General features: G+C 42.6%; 2 protein-coding genes across 2 annotated transcripts in view; both read right to left on the bottom strand.

The window, feature by feature from the left end:
* Nucleotides 1-22,250, bottom strand: part of PREX2 (phosphatidylinositol-3,4,5-trisphosphate dependent Rac exchange factor 2) — a 582,180-nt gene that overhangs the window by 502,375 nt on the left and 57,555 nt on the right. The window lies entirely within an intron of this gene.
* Nucleotides 257-2,562, bottom strand: LOC142244113 (uncharacterized). The gene is made up of 3 exons (XM_075316309.1): nt 2,433-2,562; nt 1,202-1,639; nt 257-970 (listed from the first exon to the last, which is right to left on the bottom strand). The coding sequence occupies exons 2-3, from the start codon at nt 1,637-1,639 to the stop codon at nt 383-385; spliced, it is 1,026 nt and encodes a 341-aa protein (XP_075172424.1). The 5' UTR covers nt 2,433-2,562; the 3' UTR covers nt 257-382.

Genomic DNA, 22,250 nt, shown 5'->3' with positions numbered 1-22,250 from the left:
ATTGATATCTGCTGTTTGGTATGTCTCATTGCATAAAGCAAGTTAACAGCTATCACCACTCACAAACTCACCACTCACAAACATCATATTACATGTAGGCATCTGTATAGATGCACCAATCCCATTATCCACGAGGGGGGTGACTAGGCTTTACTGGTTGTTTGCTGTACATGAGTGTGTGGGTTGTGTGGTGGTATGCCAATGAGGGTGGAGTATGGTACAATCTCTGTAACTACCGTGTTTTGCCAGGGCATCACAACCATATGCTGAATTAAGTAACGCAGGCAGCAAGATTGAAACAACATAAATTTATTATTACAATGAAAATATAACAATCAATTGAAATTAATTTCAAATAACAAAACAACAACAATAACAAAATTTAGTGGCCGTCTTCATATTGGTGGACATATTCAGGCCGGGTGGGAGATGACAGTTGGCTTAAAAATGAATCATTTGAATACCTGGGATAATGTGGGGGGGGATACTGTGGGGGGGGATACTGTGGGGGGGGATACTGTGGGGGGTGGTCAAGCTGCAAGCGTGGTGGATGCATCCTGTTCGGTGTACTTTGCAGGGGCTGGCGAGGAATCCATGTATTAGAATCATGGGACTGGTTCTTCTTGCATATCGTGTCATTGTCATCCAGTTCTCCTCGGCCTGCCTTTCTTAGGACTTCCAACATCAGTCTTTCGGCTTGCTCCCTCTGTGTGGAATCCAATTTGCAGAGTCTGTCCGATGCAAATGCGGCAAAGCTATCGACTGGGGTGCTTTTTGGCTGTGATAGCAGTTGGGTTGCCAAAGAATAAAATTCAGCCGATGTCACAGGGGTGTTGGCCTTCTTTTTGCGTAACTGTCTTCGCCGCATTTCACCAGAGGGTGCAGGTGCCTCATTATCCTCCACAATAGGCTCGCTCGATGTGGTGGGGTTCTCATTCAATTGGGGCCTCACCATATCTGTCTGAGGGTTCTGCGGGAACAGAAAAATAAATGTTAATTAAAAGTCATACATTAATAGTTAGTAAATTTAATTAAAGTGTGACAAAATTGTATTGGAGTGTACTTATCTGAACTGGAAGGGATAACATTTCCAAACTGCACAATAAATCATGGCAACAATAAGTTACTATTTTGTGTTCCTCAATGGCATGTACATAAAAAGTTTGAATACTATGTAACGTGAAGCAAATAAGGTACTTACATCTACAACAGCGGAGGTGTTGTCATCGATCGGGATGTCATCGTTTTCAATGTCTGCTTCCAGGTCTACGTTTCTTTGGTAGGAGCTTTCCATCATTCGTGGTAGCTCCTGGTCCCTTGTGAATTCCAGGAGATTGAAATACCACAAGGGAGAAACATATACCTGGTCAGTGCCGGCCCCTGACTTTTTTGATTTGTCCACCTTATTTGCTTCTTTCTTATATACAGTCCTCAAGCCTTGGATCTTCTTTTTTACTACTTTGACATCCACCGCCTCGCCTCCACTGTGTTTTTTAAAAAGATCCACCAGTTGGGCATAGGCGGCTTGTTTTTTTATTCTGTCTGAATATTCTGTGGATTTGATTCTCCACAAGCAGGGCAGTGATTGATACAAATCCAACAGCTCACGCACAAAGTCTTCTTTGTTATAATAAGCCATCTGAAATAAAGAATGAAAAATTTATATGTAAACATAAAAGAAGTTGCAATAAACCGATCACAATTTTTGGTTATGGTGTGGCAGAGACTAAAATGGCCGCCCCTATGTGTGGCAGAAACACAAAATGGCGGCTGTAGCTGAGAGACAAAAGATGAAAAAAATCCAGCACTCAAAGCATTCAACTGAAATTGTTTTATATTTTATTCATGGATCTGTGTAATTATTAAAGACGTTTCGGTCATCCGACCTTCATCAGTTTACACAGAAAAGGTTCTGTAGACAGTATGTGACATTGACTGCAGACCGGGACGGGCAGCTTTTTCCTCTGGTCCAGCTTTTTCATATATTTCTACAGAACCTTTTATGCGTAAACTGATGAAGGTCGGATGACGGAAACGGCTTTAATAATTACAGAGATCCATGAATAAAATATAAAACAATTTCAGTTAAATGCTTTGAGTGCTGGATTTTTTTCATTTTTTGATCTGGGGTGGGACCCTATCCAAGCACCAGCGACTATAGAAGGAGTGCCACATTTCTATATTTTATTTAATGAGAGACAAAAGAGCCAGCAATGCTAGGATAGGACACATTACAAACAGCACTATGGAGAGACCCCTCTTTAAAAGGCATTATACACGCACAGATAAAAGCCAGCAACTTTAACTCACATAATAACTATTAACATATATCTAACAGCAATCAACTCACATAATAAATATTAACATATATCTTAACAGCAAGAACATTATTCAAAAAAAAGCCCACCCCCCCAACAAGAAAAAAGACCTACCTTTTCAAAGAAGTGTATATCAATGTAGAATCCAAGCGGAATCGCAAATACGATCTCACCGACACTCGACAGCACTGCAAGGATACTCCAGGTGCAACTGCGGCTTCGATCCGAAAAACACACCAACAAAGCGACCGGGTACAATGGACGAAGGAATCAGGGTGGAGACGCAGGTTCTATCTCAAAGCAAAGCGCAAAAGAAGTGACAAAGGGTGGACGCGATCCAAAATTTAACCGCTAGATACGCCCCCTGCATGCCCAATCAGAACGCAGTATTGGCCGCCAATGAAAGCGGAGGGGGGTATGGAAAAGGCGACGCAAATGTGACTCACTGCATAATGGGATTGGAATCGTTAACATAGTAGCTGTGTGACAGGGTCCTTATCAATCAGAGCGGAGGGGGTGGAAAAGGCGACGCCCGCCCGGCCGCCCAATCAGAACGCAGTATTGGCCGCCAAAGAAAGCGGAGGAGGGTATGGAAAAGACGACGCAAATGCACGCCTACGTGACTCACTGCATAATGGGATTGGAATCGTTAACATAGTAGCTGTGTGACAGGGTCCTTATCAATCAGAGCGGAGGGGGTGGAAAAGGCGACGCCCGCCCGGCCGCCCAATCAGAACGCAGTATTGGCCGCCAATGAAAGCGGAAAAGGCGACACAAATGCACGCCTACGTGACTCACTGCATTTTACTACGCCCCTAATGGGATTGGAATCGTTAACATAGTAGCTGTGTGACAGGGTCCCAGCGATTTCAAAGATCGTTATACGGGACGCATGCTCGTTCATAAACTCGTTATGTGTGACACCCAACATGCGATTTCAACAACGACTCATAAACGATCCAGAAAGTGTGACGTAGTAGTGATCTCGTTCACGATCTCGTTATGTGTGACTGGACCTTTAGAGTCTTTCGGGACCTTGGCAAGTCCGATAAACAGTGCATTCGAGGTTAAAGACATTTCCTTTTTTAAATCCACATATTGAACCAAAGCCAAATCTAAGTTTCTTTAGCACCAAGATGATTTCTTCTTACTTGTTAGTGAAATAAAAAAAAATCAAGAGGTTGAGCAAATCAAAGAATAGGCACGGAAAATAACATCTACATGACTAATAATGTTTGCTGAAATATTTTGTATTAATAGAATGCAGAATATTTCAGACTGGCGTGTATCACAATCATGTAGCTGTTTAAAGGGAACCTGTCAGCTGATATGGGAGCAGCATGTATCATGCACTGACCATACGATCACAGCCAGGTATGTTTGTTTCTGAAACACACCGGTGTTAGGCTAAGTTCACACTTCCGTTGTTTTGCATCAGTCACAATCCGTAGCCTTGAGGAATTACGGTATCCTGCAAAATATTTTGCAGGAATCCTGTTTCTCCCCATAGGTTTCCATTAGTGATGGATTGTGACTTATGATGCTGCGTTGCATCCGCTGCGTCGCGGTCAGTCGTTTTTTAACTGACCACCGGACGGGAGCAACGCAGCATGTAACGTTTTTTGAGCAGCGCGATCCGTAGGATTTCGCTGTGCATGCGCTCTCTGGCTCCTCGCCCCCGTAACCAGGATAAACATCGGGTAACAAAGCAATGCGCTTTGGTTAGTTACCCGATATTTACAGTGGTTACGGGTGCAGGGAGCCCGCGCTAAGCTGGTATCCAAGATAAATATCGGGTACCCAAGCAAAAAGTGCTTTGCTTTTACCCGATATTTAGCCTGGATACAGTGTGCAAGGAGGCCGACACTTCACCACTCGGCTCCGCCCCCTCCCGCACTCCGCATGTGTACACACACACTCACACACACACACACTCACACTCACACACACACACACTCACTTGTCCCCAGCCCTGCAGTCCCCGCGGCACTGATGTCCTCACCTCCACGGCTCCGCTCGGCTCCGCCCCCTCGCACTTGTATGTACACACGCATGTACACACGCATGTAGACATACACACACACACACACATACACACACACACACACTCACTCACTCACTCACCTGTCCCCAGCCATGCAGACCGCGGCACTGACGTCCTCAGCTCCTCCCCCTGAACTCTGCCCCCCGAACTCCGCCCCCCGCACACAATGGAGTCCGACAAAGAAATTCTTTTCTTTGTCACCGTTGTCATCCGTTGTACAACGCATCAGTCACATGCGTCAAGCAACGCATGTGACTGATGCAAAACAACGGAAGTGTGAACCTAGCCTTACAAAGAACATACTTTTCACAGCAGCACTAATGACTTGTCAGACAGGCGGTTCCCCGGCGGCTTCTCCCTGCCCACTGACAGTAACTGATAAGTGTCTGCACACGTGTGCATATAGACCTGTCAGTCACTGTCAGTGGATGGAGAGAAACCGCTGGGGACCCGCCTGTATGACAAGTCATTAGTGCGGCTGTGAAAAGTATGTTCTTCTCTGTAATACTACTACATTTCAGACACAAACATACCTGGCTGTGATTGTACAGTCAGTGTCTGATACTATCTGCCCACGATTTGGCTTCCCATTTTTTGGCTGCCACAATTTGGCTGCCTATGGTTTGGCTGCCAACGGTTTGGCTGCCCATGCTTTGGCTGCCCATAGTTTGGCTGCCCATATGCTACCCACAGTTTGACTACCCATGGTTGGATGCCCATGGTTTGGCTGCCCACGGTTTGGCTGCCTACAGTTTTTGGCTGTCCATGGTTTGGCTGTCCACGGTTTGGATGCACATGGTTTGACTGCCCATACTGTTTGATTGCACACAGTTTGTCTGCCCACAGTTTGGGTGCCCATGCTTTGGCTGCCCATAGGCTGCCCACGGTTTGGCTGCCCATGATTGGATGCTCACGGTTTGGATGCCCATGGTTTAGCTGCCCATGGTTTGGCTGCCCACAGTGTTTGGCTGCCCACGGTTTGGCTGCCTACAGTTTTTGGCTGCCCATGGTTTGGCTGCCCACGGTTTGGCTGCCCACAGTTTGGCTGCCCACGGTTTAGCTCCCCACTGTTGGGCAGCATGTATCATCTGACAGGTTTTCTTTAAAACCTAACTATAAGCAAGAGACTATGGCTACAAAAACGTCTATGTAAGCAAGAGGAATGTGTACAGGCCTGATGTTCTCACTTGTAAGACTTTTGTCAGACGTGAACTGGATACAGCCCATTACTGCATTGTAATTGTGTTTGCATTTCCTTTCCACTTTTCCTGACGTCCACTGACCACTTTACATAGGAAAGGAAGAGGAAATCACGCAGCCTTATCGTTAATTACAGCAAGCCAAACCCTTCCCTTCTATTCACTGGACATTTTAAAATGTATAATTATTCCCCTGCTCCTTTTTAGTGATCCAAAAACGTATCAGAGTTTAAGCAAAGTTTATTTAGGCTGGAGAGGGAGAGTCATCAGTGTCAGAGATATTGTCATTAGGGGACATCCTATTTTGGTTTGAGTGTCATCGCTTTGTCTGTCAAGTTACAGAAGCTTTCTGGATAAGACTTAGGATTTTAAACAATAAAGGTCATTGGGAGGAAATCTACGACCATAGGAAAACTGGAGCACGAAGCCAATTAAACTGCGTTACAGGATGGTTTTTAACTTCTGCGTTAAATTATGGTTTAATTGTTCTTAACTGACTGACAAGAAATTATGTGTTGAGGCATGTTTACAGTTATCCTACCATGACTGTAAAAAATTCACACAGCTCCATTATCAATTGTAAGTTACATTTTAAAATATATTTGTGATTTTCTAGCTCCTCTTTAGCGGGAACTGGGGGCAAATAAATGTAATTATTTTTTTCAGCACAAGTGAATATGTAAGGAATGAAAAAACAAGGTGTTAACTCATAAATATTAGTGAAATATGATGCTTTTTCTAATGTACTTATTTAACATATTTTATTTTGAAAGGAATCTGCCTGCAGGTTTTCGCTATGTAATCTGATGACAGCAAGATATAGGGGTTTAAACACAGATTTTAATTATGTATTGTTATGTTATTAGGCTGTGGTGCGCTATTGTTTACTTACACTGAGGGTTTTATCATGATCAGGCTATATGCCCACGATGCATTTTTATGTGCTTCTTTTCTGTACATAAAAAAGCATGTTTTGGCAGGAAAAAAAGCAGCTGAAAAACTGAGCATTTTTGTATTGCATTTTTATATGCGTTCTTTATTGCTTTTTATTAGTCATGGCGATCGCAGGGGTTCAGGCGCTGTACTCCTATGATCGCTGCTAGGTCTCCAGCTGATGTTACAGCTGTGACACAGCACTCACTGGCTTGAGCAGTGCCCACACCGATCCCGTCAGTTTAACCCCCTAAATGCTGCAATCAGTGCAATCGCAGCATTCAGGAGACAGGGAGAAGAATCGCTTACCTTTCCCTGGTGATCGATTCCCTGTAATGTGATTACAGGGACCCGATCACTGCCATGGTAACCCTGGGTTACTGAGCTACGAAGAGCTTCACACACCATGCTTCTTTTTTCAGCAACAAAATCTGCAAGGAAAAAGGAAGCAGCGTTGGCACCGCAAATCACGATTCTCATAGACTTTGCTGGGATGCTTTTTTGTTGCTTTTATTGATTAAAATAAGCAAGGAAAAATGCATGTAAAAAAAGTGAAAAAAAAGCCTGGGCTACAGCTCCCGCCATGAGCCCTGGTCTCACCATGCTCCCGCCTTTGATAAGCAGCTCACTGTCAATAGACAATGTACACAGAAAGCTGTGCTGTGGGTGGGCTTAGCATTCTCGGCTCTCCTGTGTGCATCTAAAAACTCCACCTGATGAAGATATTGTGTATATTGAAACGCGTTGTGGCTGATAGAAAACAATAAATTCTACAAAAATGAATCCAATACTGTGGCCTCGTTAGCGCTCTATCAGACCGTGCTGCCATTCTTTACTACATCTAAAAACTCAGATTGTGTCACAGCTGTTGCACCCAGTAAACTAAGTGATATATCGTTGGAATCAGGGTCTTATGCTGCTCTCAGATGAGATAGCAAAAACTGGCCATAGATTCCCTTAAATAGAGATGAGTATAACAATATTGGACATAAACATTGACAGATTTGGTAAGAAGCAATTATACCAGATTTGCTTTCAGTTCAGCTTGAGAAAGTGCCAAATACTTCAAATTGCATTTACTTCCACGAATTGCAGCAGATCCCATAAGATAGAATTCAACCAGCTTTTCACAATGGCAGATATCAAGGAATTTTCAGCAAAGCCTCATGGATATTAGATTGTTTACGGATATCATTGAGATTTGCAAGATCTGCTATCACAAATATATTTTTGGCTAGGTCACATTGGTAATTGGCCTGCTAATTCTCCATTCAGGTAGTTGGGTGACAATAAATAAGGGAGGTGTAAATTCAGTCAGATTGGTTGTCACCAAGCTAAAAATTATTTTTTGCTAAATTGACTAAAGGGGACACTCAACGTCTACTTTTTTCATGTGATTATTATGTAATTAGTAGTGATGGGCAGACGCGGACTGTAAAAGTCAATCAGGAAGTGCTGGGATTGTCGCATCTAATGAATATGAGAATTCTGGCTGCTGCAGGCTGCTATTTTTACGCTGAGGGTGGTCAAATAAGCATGGGTCTTCCAGGCCTTAGAATACCAGCCCACAGCTGTCGGGCTTTACCATGGTTGGGTATCAAAATTGGTGGGACTGCATACCAATTTTTTAAAATTATTTAAGTAATTAAAAAAAAAAAAAAGCTGCATGTGGTTTTTCTTACTTTGATAGACAGCCAAAATAACGTGCACACATGGGGGCTGCAGAATGTAGCCATGGTTTTATCTGTGCTGGGTATCATAATATGGGGACCGTATGCAAATTTTTTATTTATTTATTTTTATAATGCTCAGGGAAAGAAGTGCATCTGCAATGAACGTAATGTGTGGCCACGGAAGTGAATGCGCTGCCTGGAAGTGAATGGCTGGCCGCAGGAGCAGTGTACAGCCATGTCGGAGCCTCCGTAAGTGCAGCATACTTACTGCTATCCCCCTATCCCTTCTACCACCATTTTTAATTGTACATTTCGACCAAATCCGTCCCAGAAACGGATTTTAATAACCAGATAATAGGTCCCAGTTATCTGTTGGTCCGCTCATCACTAATAATTAGTTATGTGAATACTCATTTGCTTCCGATCCTTTCAGCAGTCAGTATAATTTTGAAATTATATTCTAGCTATTGAAGTAGATGGTTCCAGAAGATACAAGAACATCAACAAAGAATGGTGGAGATGAACCCAATGTAAACAATATTAAAAGAGCAGTTGCTTTTTATCTCCAATAGAACAGAACCATAGGAAAAAGATTGGGAACACAACTGAGTGACACAACAAAAGGCATATAAACACTACTGAATTCCTTGGAGAAAGCTCTGGTGATCCAGATGCTAGACTTTTGATCTAGTTATTTATTCATTGTGTGATTTATTATACACCCTTTTTTTATACCTGTCTTACACTAAGGTCCATTTACACTGAGCAATGCCCAACATTGAATGACAATGTTTGCCAGTGCACAGTCGTTTAATAGCGTATTTACTCAAGCCAAACATGCTTCTGATGTGCACTGAACATTTAGTAATAAATTGCTGGGTGCATAAGAAGCCATTGTTTTTGGCAGCATAGATCCTGTTTAGATAGCACATTGTGCTGCTGAGATCAATGAGCTTTTGTGCAACACAAAAGATAATATGATGAAGAAGCATTTTGCTCATTCACCCAGTGATTGGCAGCCTGTTGAGACTGCTTGAATATCACGAATCCAGAATTTCTAGGATCGCTCAATAACAATAATTCTGCAGTGCAAAAGCTGCTTTACTCCCCACAACTTATTGTCTTGAAAAGTATTCATACCCCATCAATGAGGCTTCACCTAATGTCCATGAGGCTACACCTAATGTCCATGAGGCTTCACCTAATGCCCATGAGGCTTCACTTAATGCTCATGAGGCTTCACCTAATGTCCATCAGGCTGCACCTAATGCCCATAAGACTTCACTTAATGTCCACAAGACTTCACCTAATGTCCATGAGGCTTCACTTCATATCCATGAGGCTTCACCTAACATCCATGCGGCTTCACCTAATACCAATGAGGCTTCACCTAATGTTCATGAGGCTTCACATTAGATGTATTTTATTGGAATTTTGTGTGATATACCAACACAAAGTATCAAGCTTTTGTCAAATATAAAGAAAATTATACATGGCTTTCTAAATTTTTTCAAATATAAATCTAAAATTTGTGATGTACACTTCTATTCAGCTCCTGTAATCTAATACCAATAAATAAAATCCTGCATGACCAATTGCCTCCATAAATCAACAAATTAGTAAATTGAGTCTAAGTATAACTATTCTCAGTATAACCACAGATGTTCTGCGAAGGCCTCGGAGGTTTGTTTGAGAACATTATGGATCAAACAGCATCAAGAAAATCAAGGAACACACCAGGCAGGTCAGGGATAAAGCTATAGGAAAAAGTAAAGCATGGTTAGGGTATAAAAAAAAAAAATAGATAAAGCTCTGAATTTCTCACAGAGCACTGTTCAATCCATTATCCAAAAATGGAAGGCATATGGCACAGCTGCAAATCTACCAAGATATGTCCGTCCACCTAAACTGACATCCCAAGCAAGGAAAGCACTTCGTAGAAGCAGCAAAGAGGCCCATGGTCACTCCAGCTGCAGAGATCCATAGCTGAGGTGGGAGAATCTGTCCACAGGACAACTATAATGCGGGCGTTACACGAGACGATCTATCGTGTGATGCATCGTCGTGGTCACGGTTTTCGTGACACACATCCGGCATCGTGTGCGACGTCGTTTTTTGTGACACCTCCGAGCGACGCTGAATCGGTCACAAATCGTGAGTCATGTACACGTCGCTTATTTTTAAAAAATCGTTTATTTTTCATGGCGCCGGTTGTTCATCGTACCCGGGGCAACACACATCGCTCCGTGTGACACCCCGGGAACGATGAACACAGCTTACTTGCGTCCCGCAGTACCCGCTGGCTATGCGGAAGGAAGTAGGTGGGTGGGATGTTTACGTCCCGCTCATCTCCGCCCCTCTGCTTCTATTGGCCGGCGGCAGTGTGACGTCACTGTGACGCCGAACGTCCCTCCCCCTTCAAGAGGATGTTCGCCGCCCACAGCAAGGTCGCTCAGCAGGTAACTACGTGTGACGATGGTTTAACGACTTTGTGCGACACGGGCAGCGATTTGCCCGTGACGCACAAACGACAGGGGCGGGATTGATCGCTCGTGCGATCGCACAATAGATAGATCATACCGTGTGACGCCCGCATTAGTCTTGTACTCCACAAATCTGTCCTTTATGGAAGAGTGGAAGGATAAAGCCATTTTTGAATGGAAGCAATCAGAAGTTCCATTTGGAGTTTGGAAATAGCCATATAGAGGACACAGCTGGCATATGGAAGAAGGTGCTCTGGTCATATGAGACCAAAGTAGAACTTTTTGGGCTAAATTGAAAATGATATTTTTGGTGAAAAACTAACACTGCACATCACCTTGGAAACAAAATCCCCAACATGAAAAATGGTGGTGGCAGCATCTTGCTGTGGGGAGACTTTTATTCAGCAGGGACAGGGAAACTGGTCAGAGTTGATATGAAGATGGAGGAAGCAAAATACAGGGCAATCCTGGAGGAAAATCTATTAGTGGCTGCAAAAGACTTGAGACTGGGGTGTAGGTTAGGTTCACCTTTCAGCAGGACAACAACCATAACATCCTGCCAGATCTACAATGGATTGTTTACATTGTAGCATGTTCATGTGTGTGAATGGCCCAGTCACAGTCCAGACCTTAATCCCATTGAGAATCTGTGGCAAGACTTTAAAATTTCTATTCACAGACATCTCCATCCAATCTCACTGAGCTACAGCAAATCTGCAGAGAAGAATGGGCAAACATTTCAGCCTCCAGACGTGTAAAACTGGTGGATAAACACCCCAAAAGACCTGCAGCAGTAATTAAAACAAAGGTGGTCCAACAAAGTATCGAATCACGGAGGCTGAAAAGAAATGCAAGTCACAATTTTCAGATTTATATTTTTAAAATATTTAGAAAACCATGTATCGTTTCCTTTACTCTTCATAAATACTTGCTACTTTGAGATGGTATATCACAAAAAATCCCAATAAAATACATTTACATTTGTGGGTGTAACGTAATAAAGTTGGAAATGTTCACAAGGTATTTATTCATGGCGCTGTAGCACCAACATATCCCATAGCACTTTACAATTCAGAGGGGACATGTGGAAACAATATAAGATATTACAGAGTAACGAATTCAACAATTACAAGCGGAGTGAGGGCCCTGCGCACTATATAGAGTGGGTGAAATAAGTATTGAACAAGTCACCTAGTTTCTAAGTAAATATATTTCTAAAGGCGATATTGACATGAATTTTTCAACAGATGTTGGTAACAACCCATCCAATCCAGGCAGAATAGAAATCAAACCATGGATGCACATAAATTATGTGTAATAATGAGAAATGTCACAGGGAAAAAGTATGAAACACACTTACTGAAATGCATTTAATAATTCATATAAAAGACTTTGTTGGTGATGACAGCTTGTCCCATGCATTGCTCAGGTGTGATTTTGACCCTTTCTTTCACACAAACACTTCAAAACCTGAATATCCCATTGGCTCCTTCTATGAACTGAGGTTTAGTGCCTTCCACACATTTTCTAGTTTGTCTCAGGTGATTGGCTGGGTCATTCTAGCAGGTTTATTTTCTGTTTCTAAAACCAATTGAGAGTTTTGTTGGCTGTGTGTTTGGGATTGTCTTGTTGAAATGTCCACGTTCATTTCATCTTCATCATCCTGGTAGAAGACAGAAGATTTTTATCAGGAATGTCTTGGTACATTTGTCCATTCATCCTTCTTTCAATTATACGAAGTTTGCAGTGCCTTATGCTGAAAAACAGCCCCACACCATGATGTTCCCACCTCCAAACTTCACTGTTGGTATGGTATTTTGGGGGTGTTTTGCCTTTTGGTTTCTAAAAATTGTGTGTATTATGGCATCCAAAGAGTTCGACTTTGGTCTCATCTGACCAAACTATATTCTCCCAGTATTTCACAGACTTCACAGTATAAATGTTGTTGAGCAAGCTTTAAACGCTATTGAACATCCTTTTTTTTCAGCAATGGAGTATTGCATGGTGAGCGTGCATACAGGCCATGGAAGTTGAGTGCATTACTTATTGTTTTCTTTGAAACAATTGTACCTGCTGATTCCAGGTCTTTCTGTAGCTCTCCATAGGTGGTTCTTGGCTCTTGGAGAACTCTTCTGATAATTATTTGCACTTTTTTTGCCTGAAACCTTGTGGGAAATACCTAGTCTTGTTCGGTTGATGGTGAAATCATGATCTTTCTACTTCCAAATTATGGCCCCAACAGTGCTCACTGGGACTTTTAGTAGTTTAGAATTTTTTTCTGTAACCAATGCCATCAGTATGTTTTAAAACAATAAGGTTGCCAAAGTCTTGAGACAGCTCACTGGTTTTACCTTTCATGAGATGTTTCTTGTGTGGCACCTTGGAATAAGACACTTTTTTACAGGCCATCAGTTGAACCAGTTGATATTATTTTTTTTACTAAGTGGCAGAATTGCTTTCTAATTACTGATAGATTTTAGCTAGTGCAATGACTTTGCATAACTTTTTGCACCTCTCTTTCTTCATATGTTCAATATGTTTTCTGTGAGTCCTTTCTCATTATTACCCATGACTGGACATCTATGGTTTGACTTCTTTGTGTGGATTGGATGGGTTGTTACCGACATCTGGTGAGAAATTCATATCAATAACACGTTTAGAAATATATTCCCTTAGAAAATGTGTGATATGTTCAATACTTATTTTAATCACTGTATACAGTATGGTGTTGGTCTTGTGGTAAAGTTGTAGATAGGCACTATTGTGGGGTGTCAATCTAAAAATTTAAGGTAGCTATTTTCAAGGAGCTCTACAATTTAACAGCCCAACTATGCTTCACTTGAATTGCATAGATTTACTTGAATTGCAATGGCAAATATATTCTCTTGCACTAGGAAGGAGTTGAGCTCTTTTTAATTTGGAGGGTGTAGGATTATGGCCCCAGTGTGAACACTTATCAACTGACCAGAAATCAATGGCAATACTGAAATGGAGATTCTTCTTCTTCATGATTTTACTCCAGCTCTAGCACTTGCTTCTATCTCCTTTGCTTGGAGTGACCATAGATGTCACAGATATCCTCTTTTACTGACACTGATGTTCAGGTAACAGAGAAAGATAGAGACGGGCTTTTCATACCGTGGATGCTGCTGCCGTTGACCTGGATTTCATGCACTTATAGGAGTTGTGACTTTCACAACTCCATTTGGTGAGTAGTTCTACTCGTATTTGACCCTATACATATTGGGGTAAGACCCTATTTTTGCACTTTCTTCCACAGTTCTCTTATCTACTGATGTTCAGGTGGCAGTACTGGGTATTACTGGCTTACAGTATTTCCTATATCTGCCTGCCTTGGTCATGCTGCACACTCACTTGTGGGAGTTTTCCTCTTTTATTACTTTATGGTGCCCAGTTACAACAGAAATTCAAAGTTATGGTACTGAGAAGTAACCAGGTTATCCCTCACACAACATAGGAATTAAGATCTCACTATCTAGATCAGAGGTCTCAAACACGCGTCCCATGGGCCACATGCGTCCCCTGAGGATGCTTCTTGCGGCCCGCAGACACCTAGACCCTGTGACTACTGCGGCCCGGTACACAGCGTCGCCACTGTCAGCAATTTCCTTCAGGTGAATATGTAATTTGCAGCACCGCGCAGAGACATATGTCTCTACACAGCTTTACTAATGGCAGCTGTTGCCGGCCAATCAGAGGCCAGCAGCTACTGTGGGTCTATTCTGATTGGCTAGCGGCTGCTGTTAGTAAAGATGTGAGGAAAGCAGTGCTGCAAATCGTTCCCCAGTAGGAAAGCGCTGATGGCGGATAGCCTCGTGTACCGGACAGAAATTGTCACGGGATGTAGGTGCCTGCGGGCTGCAAGCAGATAAAGAAAACACTGAAGGAACGAAGGAAAGGTGAGCAAAATATTTTTATTTTTTTTTAATGTGAACAATGTCACAACAGGGGATATTGCTACAGGATGGCACATTGCCACAGGACAGAATATGTGCACATTACTACAAGGGGACAATATGGGCACTTACCCGAGGGCATATTATGGGCACATCACAACAGGGCGCAATATGGGCACATTACCACAGGGCACAATATGGGCACATTACTACAAGCAGACAATATGGGCACATTACTACAAGAGGGCAATATAGCACATTACCACAGGGCACAATATGGGCACATTACTACATGGCACAATATGGGCACATTACTAAAAGGAGGCATTATGGGCACATTACTACAAGGGGGTAATATGGGCACATTACCACAGGGCACAATATGGGCACATTACTACAAGGGGCAATATGGGCACTGTTATGAACTGGTAACCGTGGATGATCCCAAAAAATCCCATTAATCAGGAAAAAACAAAAACCACAAGATTAGTTGGAAACTAAGCTGACCGCAATCCCCTATCTACCAAAGAACACTAGAAGTAGAAGTGGGATGTTCCTAACACACCTAGACACCTCGTCACTGCCAGAGAAACTTGCTATGACTCAAAGATAGAAAAGAGGAATCCTAAATTGCCTCTGAGCAGTCCCCAAAGGAATAGTGAGCCCCCAACATGTAACAACGGTGATGTAAGAAAACACAATACACAGAAAATATAGATTAGCAAAGGTGAGGCCCGACTTACTAGATACAACAGGATAGGAAAGATAACTGATTTCAGCCAGCAAAAAAGTCTGCAAAAAATACCAAACTCCTGATAGAATAATGCCCTAAGACCACACGGTCTTCCCCCACTATATCAGGTACTCTTGTACCAGACACTTTAAACAGAACTGCAGATATAATGGGAAGAAACAAAATCACAGAACAAATAGTATTCAAAAGTGCAAATAATAAAAATCAGAACAGGGAGAAACTCCCTTTCTTGCTGAATCAACTGTCCTCTCAAAAATAGCAGAGAGCCAGATCCTCACAAACAAGAAACCAACCACAGAACAAAATGGAAAAAACCCCACAAACACCCGTAGGTGCAAAACCAGCAATTAAGCAAAGAAAACCAGCAGACTTATCTGGAGTGAATTCTGGCGCAGGATAGAGGAAAATGAAGGACAAACTCCAAGGCATCTTCAGAGGCAGAAGCAAACATTTATCACTGGCAACAGCCAAGCAGAAAGTGCTCACCTATATACACCAGGCTGGTCTGCAATAGGACTTCCTGGATTCCTAATTAATTCCAACACTGTTTGATTCACAGATTCAGACTCAGCTTTATTACCATTCCTGGCCACCAGAGGGGGCTCCACACCAGCACCCACTCGGATGACATTCACAACAGGGCACATTACTACAAGGGGGCAATATGGGCACATTACCATAGCGGACAATATGGGCACACTACTACAAGGAGGTAATATGGGTGCATTACCACAAGGAACAATATGGGCACTAACTACAAGGGGGCAATATGGGTGCATTACCACAAGGAACAATATGGGCACTTACTACAAGGGGGCAATATGGGCACATTACTACAAGGAGGCAATATGGGCACATTACCACAATGGACAATATGGGGACATTAATACAAAGGAACAATATAGGCACATTACCACAGGGGACAATGTAGGCACATTACCACAGGGGAAAATATGGGCACATTACTACAAGGGGGCAACATGGGCACACTACAACAAGGGGGCAATATGAGCACATTACCACAGGGGACAATATGGGCACATTACTACAGTGACATTTGTGACCATAAACTAGGGTATGGTTCTATAAACTATGAAATATGACTTTTTACTCTAGATATGACTGTCCCCTTAATATTATAGAGTCTAGACTTGGTTTCTGTTTTAGGGAGTGGCATATCACATCATGATGGTATCATGATGGTGTGTTTTCAGATGCTACAGAGCTTTACAATTCAATAAAACATGCTTTGTTTTTGTGATACATTTTGCCTTAGCTGTGACTCCATTCATTTATTTTATAGCATTGAAGAATAAACCTTGTATGGTATTTATTATAATGACATCTAATTCATTTCATTGAAGAGTCTTTAGTACTACAAGAGGACATTTGCAGACTTTTCTTATTTTTCTTGGCAGAGTTTCAGTCCAGGAAAACCACTATATCCTGGGTCATGAAAAAGAACTTCAGCTTCAGATGAGCTGCCATATGTTTTCCAGATGACGTTTATAAAAATGAATGTGGCATAACAATATTTGCATAAAAGATGTCTAGTAGTAGATGAGAGAGAGCCATGTGTACTTGTCAAAATGTATGCGTGTCATCAAAGCCATAATCTGATTAACTTGTGTTTCCAATAAAAAAAACCTAAAGATACTGACGCTGGCTTTGCACATAAGAGAGATATCTTCCCTGACTCCTCTCTAAGAATTGATGCTCAGATTGGCTAAATGTGCATGTGATTTAGCTGTCAATAACCATAGCTTCCAACTGTCCCGGATTCAGAAGGACAGTCCTGATTTGAGTACTCAGTCCCGCTGTCCCGGCAGTCAGGGCTTTTGTCCCGACTTTTTCTTTCTCAGCTATCCTCGCCGGCTTCCTAGCTCCTCCTCAGGAGTGGGGCAATATCTCTCTGCATGAGCATCAATTAAATTAACAATTCTCCTCTCCCCTGGTCTCCGTAGCACTCGTTAACTCCTTGTTCGTAAAATAAAGAGACACAATTACAAAAACATCATTTTTTTTTCTCTCCGCTCCCAAGAACTCAAACCAGCAACCTTTAACCATTGCAAACAGGAGATAAAGGTTAGAGCCACAGACCCTAGTGATGTATCAGGGAGAATTTTGTAATTTTGATGCTGTACTACAGGCTCTGACTCCAAAGGCGGATTATACAGGTACATATAGATGCATTGTACGTAGCAGTGTATTTCTAAGTTGAGGAAGAATGAAAGAAAGATATTTTTCTGCCTATAAAATGACTAAATATAATTAAAAACAAATACAATAATGTCATTTTTAATGCGCTTGTTTGAAAAAATGTTAAACATCACAAATCAGCAAATAACATGGACATATTTGGAATCCTTGTAATCGTAATGACCAGCACAACACAGAGATCAGATTATGGTTATTTTTCCTCTAATAAATGCATAAAACAATGTGATAAAAATATAACACTGAGGCCGTGTTCACACGTAGAGTAAAGTCTGCTTTTTTTTTTTCTCCACGTTTGCTACAGGCGTTCACACCACACAATGCAATAACAATCTTCTCTCATTAGTGTGTGTTTGTTGCATTTTTTGTATGCGCTTTCCTACTTATGTGAAGCTTTGTTGGTGGAGATGTGAAATTGGATTTGTAATGTTTTTTTTAATAGTACAGAAAAGCTTTCATTCTGCGTTTAAAACTGTAACAGCGGGGGTTTTTTTTACTTGCGTTTTTTCCAGGCTCTAGATAGAAGCACCAAAATCACATAGGTCAAAAGTGACTTTAGGCTATGTGCGCACGTTGCGTTTTTACATGCTTTTCAGCAGAGTTTTCAACTGCACCTTTTCAATGCCAAAATGCATGTGTTTTGATTTTACAGCAAAGTCTATGAGGAATAGGGATTTCTTGTGCCCACCATGCTGTTATAAACGCTGCGTTTAATTTGCATTTTTTTGGGCAAAAAATCAGCGTTCAAAGAAGCAGCATGTCAATTGTTTTTGCTATTTGGGCTGCGTTTTGCTAACATTGAAGTCAATGAGAAGTAGCAAAAAGCAACCAACATCAAAATTCCAGCGTTTTACCTGCTTTTTAGGTGCTGAAAACATGCGTTTTGGACTACATAAACGCATGCTTTATGACATCAACATAATGGAATGATATGTCCCTTTACACACACACACAGTCCGACAATTAAATTATAGAAAAATATTAAATTATTGGAATTATAGCCATAAATAGTATAAAACCGCTATAATTATATTAAATATAACTATTTTCGTTATGATTTACATAATTATATTTTTTCTTTTTTTTTGTCCTTTTTTTCATATTTTTTGTATTTTAAAACTTTATTTAGTAGTCTTTTTTAATCAAAACGCATCTGACTTTAAGCAATGGAAAAGCATGTAAAAAGCGCTAAAAACGCAGCTCAAACGCGGTAAAAATGCATGCGTATTTATCGCGTTTTTATGATCAAAACCAACTTTGCCAAAAACCATTTCTGCCAGAGGATGCGTTTAGAACTGCAACTAGCTCGACGCAACGTGCGCACATACCCTTAGAGTCACAACTTGCTGAGATTTCTTGAAATCTCATCCACTTTGCTTGGACATTTAGGCCCTGTTCACATGTAGAGTAAATATTGCATTTTTTTCTGCTGCTTTTTTTTTACACCGCTGTTTTGCTGTGTTTAACTGTCCAGGCAAAGTGGATGTGATTTCATGAAAACTTCACCCACTGTGTGTCTAAAGATGATGCTGAGCTCTACAGTTTGGTGCTTTTTTTTTCTCTAAACTCTTTTATGTGGGGCCTAAAAAACATATGGGAAAAACTGCAGTTACTTTTTTAAGTGCAAAATCAAACGTTTCTGTAGTCTAATGCCTGCTTTACACGCTTCAATAAATCTTTCAATCCGTCGTCGGGGTCAAGTTGTAAGTGACGCACATCCTGCATCGTTCGTGAAGTATTTGCGTGTGACACCTACGTGCGATCAAGATTGAACGCAAATACGGTGATCGCATACACGTCGTTTATTCCTCATACATTGAACGTTTTGTTGCACGAACCTAGTCAATTGAAACGTGTGACATCCCTCACACGATTTTGATGTCTGAGGCTATGTGCGCAGGTGTGCGCTCTGCACCGCACCTTAAAAAAGGTCTGCTTCAGAGTGCAGCTGAAAAGCTGCGTTCTGAAGCGCCTCACAATGTCTGTCATGCACTAATCTCTGTCAGTCGGTCACTATCTTTGTCCCTCTCTCTCTGTCCATGTCAGTCTATCCCTCTTACCCTCTCTCTCATACTCACCGATCCCCGATCCCCGGCGCGGCGCTGCACGGCATTCACACTGCTCCGGCGGCTTTTACTGTTTTGTAAAAGCCGGCCGCCCATTAAACAATCTCATATTCCCTACTTACCCCGCCCACCGGTGCCTATGATTGGTTACAGTGAGACACGCCCCCCACGCTGAGTGACAGGTGTCACACTGCACCCAATCACAGCAGCCGGTGGGCGTGTCTATACTGTGTAGTGAAATAAATATTTAAATAATTAAAAAAAACGGCGTGCGGTTCCCCCCTAATTTTAAAACCAGCCAGATAAAGCCATACGACTGAAGGCTGGTATTCTCAGGATGGGGAGCTCCACGTTATGGGGAGCCCCCCAGCCTAACAATATCAGCCAACAGCCGCCCAGAATTGCCGCATACATTATATGCGACAGTTCTGGGACTGTACCCGGCTCTTCCCGATTTGCCCTGGTGCGTTGGCAAATCGGGGTAATAAGGAGTTATTGGCAGCCCATAGCTGCCAATAGGTCCTAGATTAATCATGTCAGGCGTCTATGAGATACCTTCCATGATTAATCTGTAAATTACAGTAAATAAACACACACACCCGAAAAAATCATTTATTAGAAATAAAAAACACAAACATATACCCTGGTTAACCACTTTAATCAGCCCCAAAAAGCCCTCCATGTCCGGCGTAATCCAGGATGCTCCAGCGTCGCATCCAGCGCTGCTGCATGGAGGTGACCGGAGCTGCAGAAGACACAGCCACTCCAGTCACCTCCACACAGCAACTGAAGACAGCCGCGCGATCAGCTGAGCTGTCACTGAGGTTACCCGCGGCCACCGCTGCATCCACCGCTGCATCCAGTGACAGCGGGTAACCTCAGTGACAGCTCAGATGATCACGCGGCTCTCTTCATTTGCTGTGTGGAGGTGACAGGAGCGGCTGTGTATTCTGCAGCTCCAGTCACCTCCATGCAGCAGCCCTGGATGCGACGCTGGAGCATCCTGGATTCCGCCGGACATGGAGGGCTTTTTGGGGCTGATTAAAGTGGTGAACCAGGGTATATGTTTGTGTTTTTTATTCCTAATAAATGATTTTTTCGGGTGTGTGTGTTTATTTACTGTAATTTACAGATTAATCATGGAGGGTATCTCGTGGAGACGCCTGACATGATTAATCTAGGACTTATTGGCAGCTATGGGCTGCCAATAACTCCTTATTACCCCGATTTGCCAACGCACCAGGGCAAATCGGGAAGAGCCGGGTACAGTCCCAGAACTGTTGCATATAATGTATGCGGCAATTCTGGGCGGCTGTTGGCTGATATTGTTAGGCTGGGGGGCTCCCCATAACGTGGAGCTCCCCATCCTGAGAATACCAGCCTTCAGTCGTATGGCTTTATCTGGCTGGTTTTAAAATTAGGGGGGACCGCACGCCGTTTTTTTTTAATTATTTATTTATTTCACTACACAGTATAGACACGCCCACCGGCTGCTGTGATTGGGTGCAGTGTGACATCTGTCACTCAGCGTGGGGGGCGTGTCTCACTGTAACCAATCATAGGCGCCGGTGGGCGGGGTAAGCAGGGAATACGAGATTGTTTAATGGGCAGCCGGCCTTTTCAAAACAGTAAAAGCCGCCGGAGCAGTGTGAACGCCGTGCAGAGCCAGGGATCGGTGAGTATATGAGAGAGGGCTGCTCAATTCAGTTACTCAGGAGTTTAGCGGTCACCGGTGAATCCTTCACGGGTGACCGCTAATCAGGATGCGACACAGACAGAGCCGCAGCATGACCATGAAGTCGGGTGAGGTTCACCCGAGTTCATTCTGACAGTGCGGCTCTGTCTGTGTCTGCTGTCAACTACCATTCACCGCTGCTACATGGCTGTCTATGTCTGCTGTCAGCGGCCATGTAGCTGAGCTGAATGGCAGATGACATAGTAAAAACGCATCCCTACACATTACACACGCTTGTCAAGTCAATAAATAAAAAAAAAAAAGGTGCCCAATGCATACGTCACAGAACACATGATCTAAAGGATCGCACACAAAATTGATCAATTTAACATAGACTACTAACGCACGTGTGACAGCAAATGAACGACCTACGTGCAATCTCATTCAATCGCATATGCGACCTGGGCGTGTCACATCGCATACGAGATCGCACACCTAATTGTAAGGTGTAAAGCTGGCTTAAAAACACTTAAATTCATGGCTTCACATCTGCACAAAAAGCGCATCAAATAATTCGGAAAAGTCATAACAAATGCAGCAAAAATGTAACCAGAGAAGAGTAGTATTGCGTAGTTTGGTGGAAACTCCTGCTGAAAAAACAAACTGTATTTATGCAACATGTGAACATGGACTTAGGTCTCTTTCACACGTCGGTCAAAAGCACACACGTTTTTCACTGACGTGTTAAAGACGCATTTGGCCTTCATGTGCTGTGATTTTGGCACATGTGTGTTCTCCGTGTGCTATCCATGATAACACACAGAGATCAGGCACTTATACTCACCTGTCCACGCGGCTGCTGTCCGTGGTGCTGATATCTTATGTTCTGCGGTCTTCGGCCGCCGCTGTTTCCCCTCTGCTGTTACTTCCAGGTTGCAGTGCAGTGAATATTCATGAGCATAATTAGCCGG

This window comes from Anomaloglossus baeobatrachus, chromosome 6 (assembly GCF_048569485.1).
Source record: "Anomaloglossus baeobatrachus isolate aAnoBae1 chromosome 6, aAnoBae1.hap1, whole genome shotgun sequence".
NCBI lineage: Eukaryota > Metazoa > Chordata > Amphibia > Anura > Aromobatidae > Anomaloglossus > Anomaloglossus baeobatrachus.
Note: the sequence above shows the minus strand (reverse complement) of the source record. Positions and strands in the feature narration are given on the sequence as shown.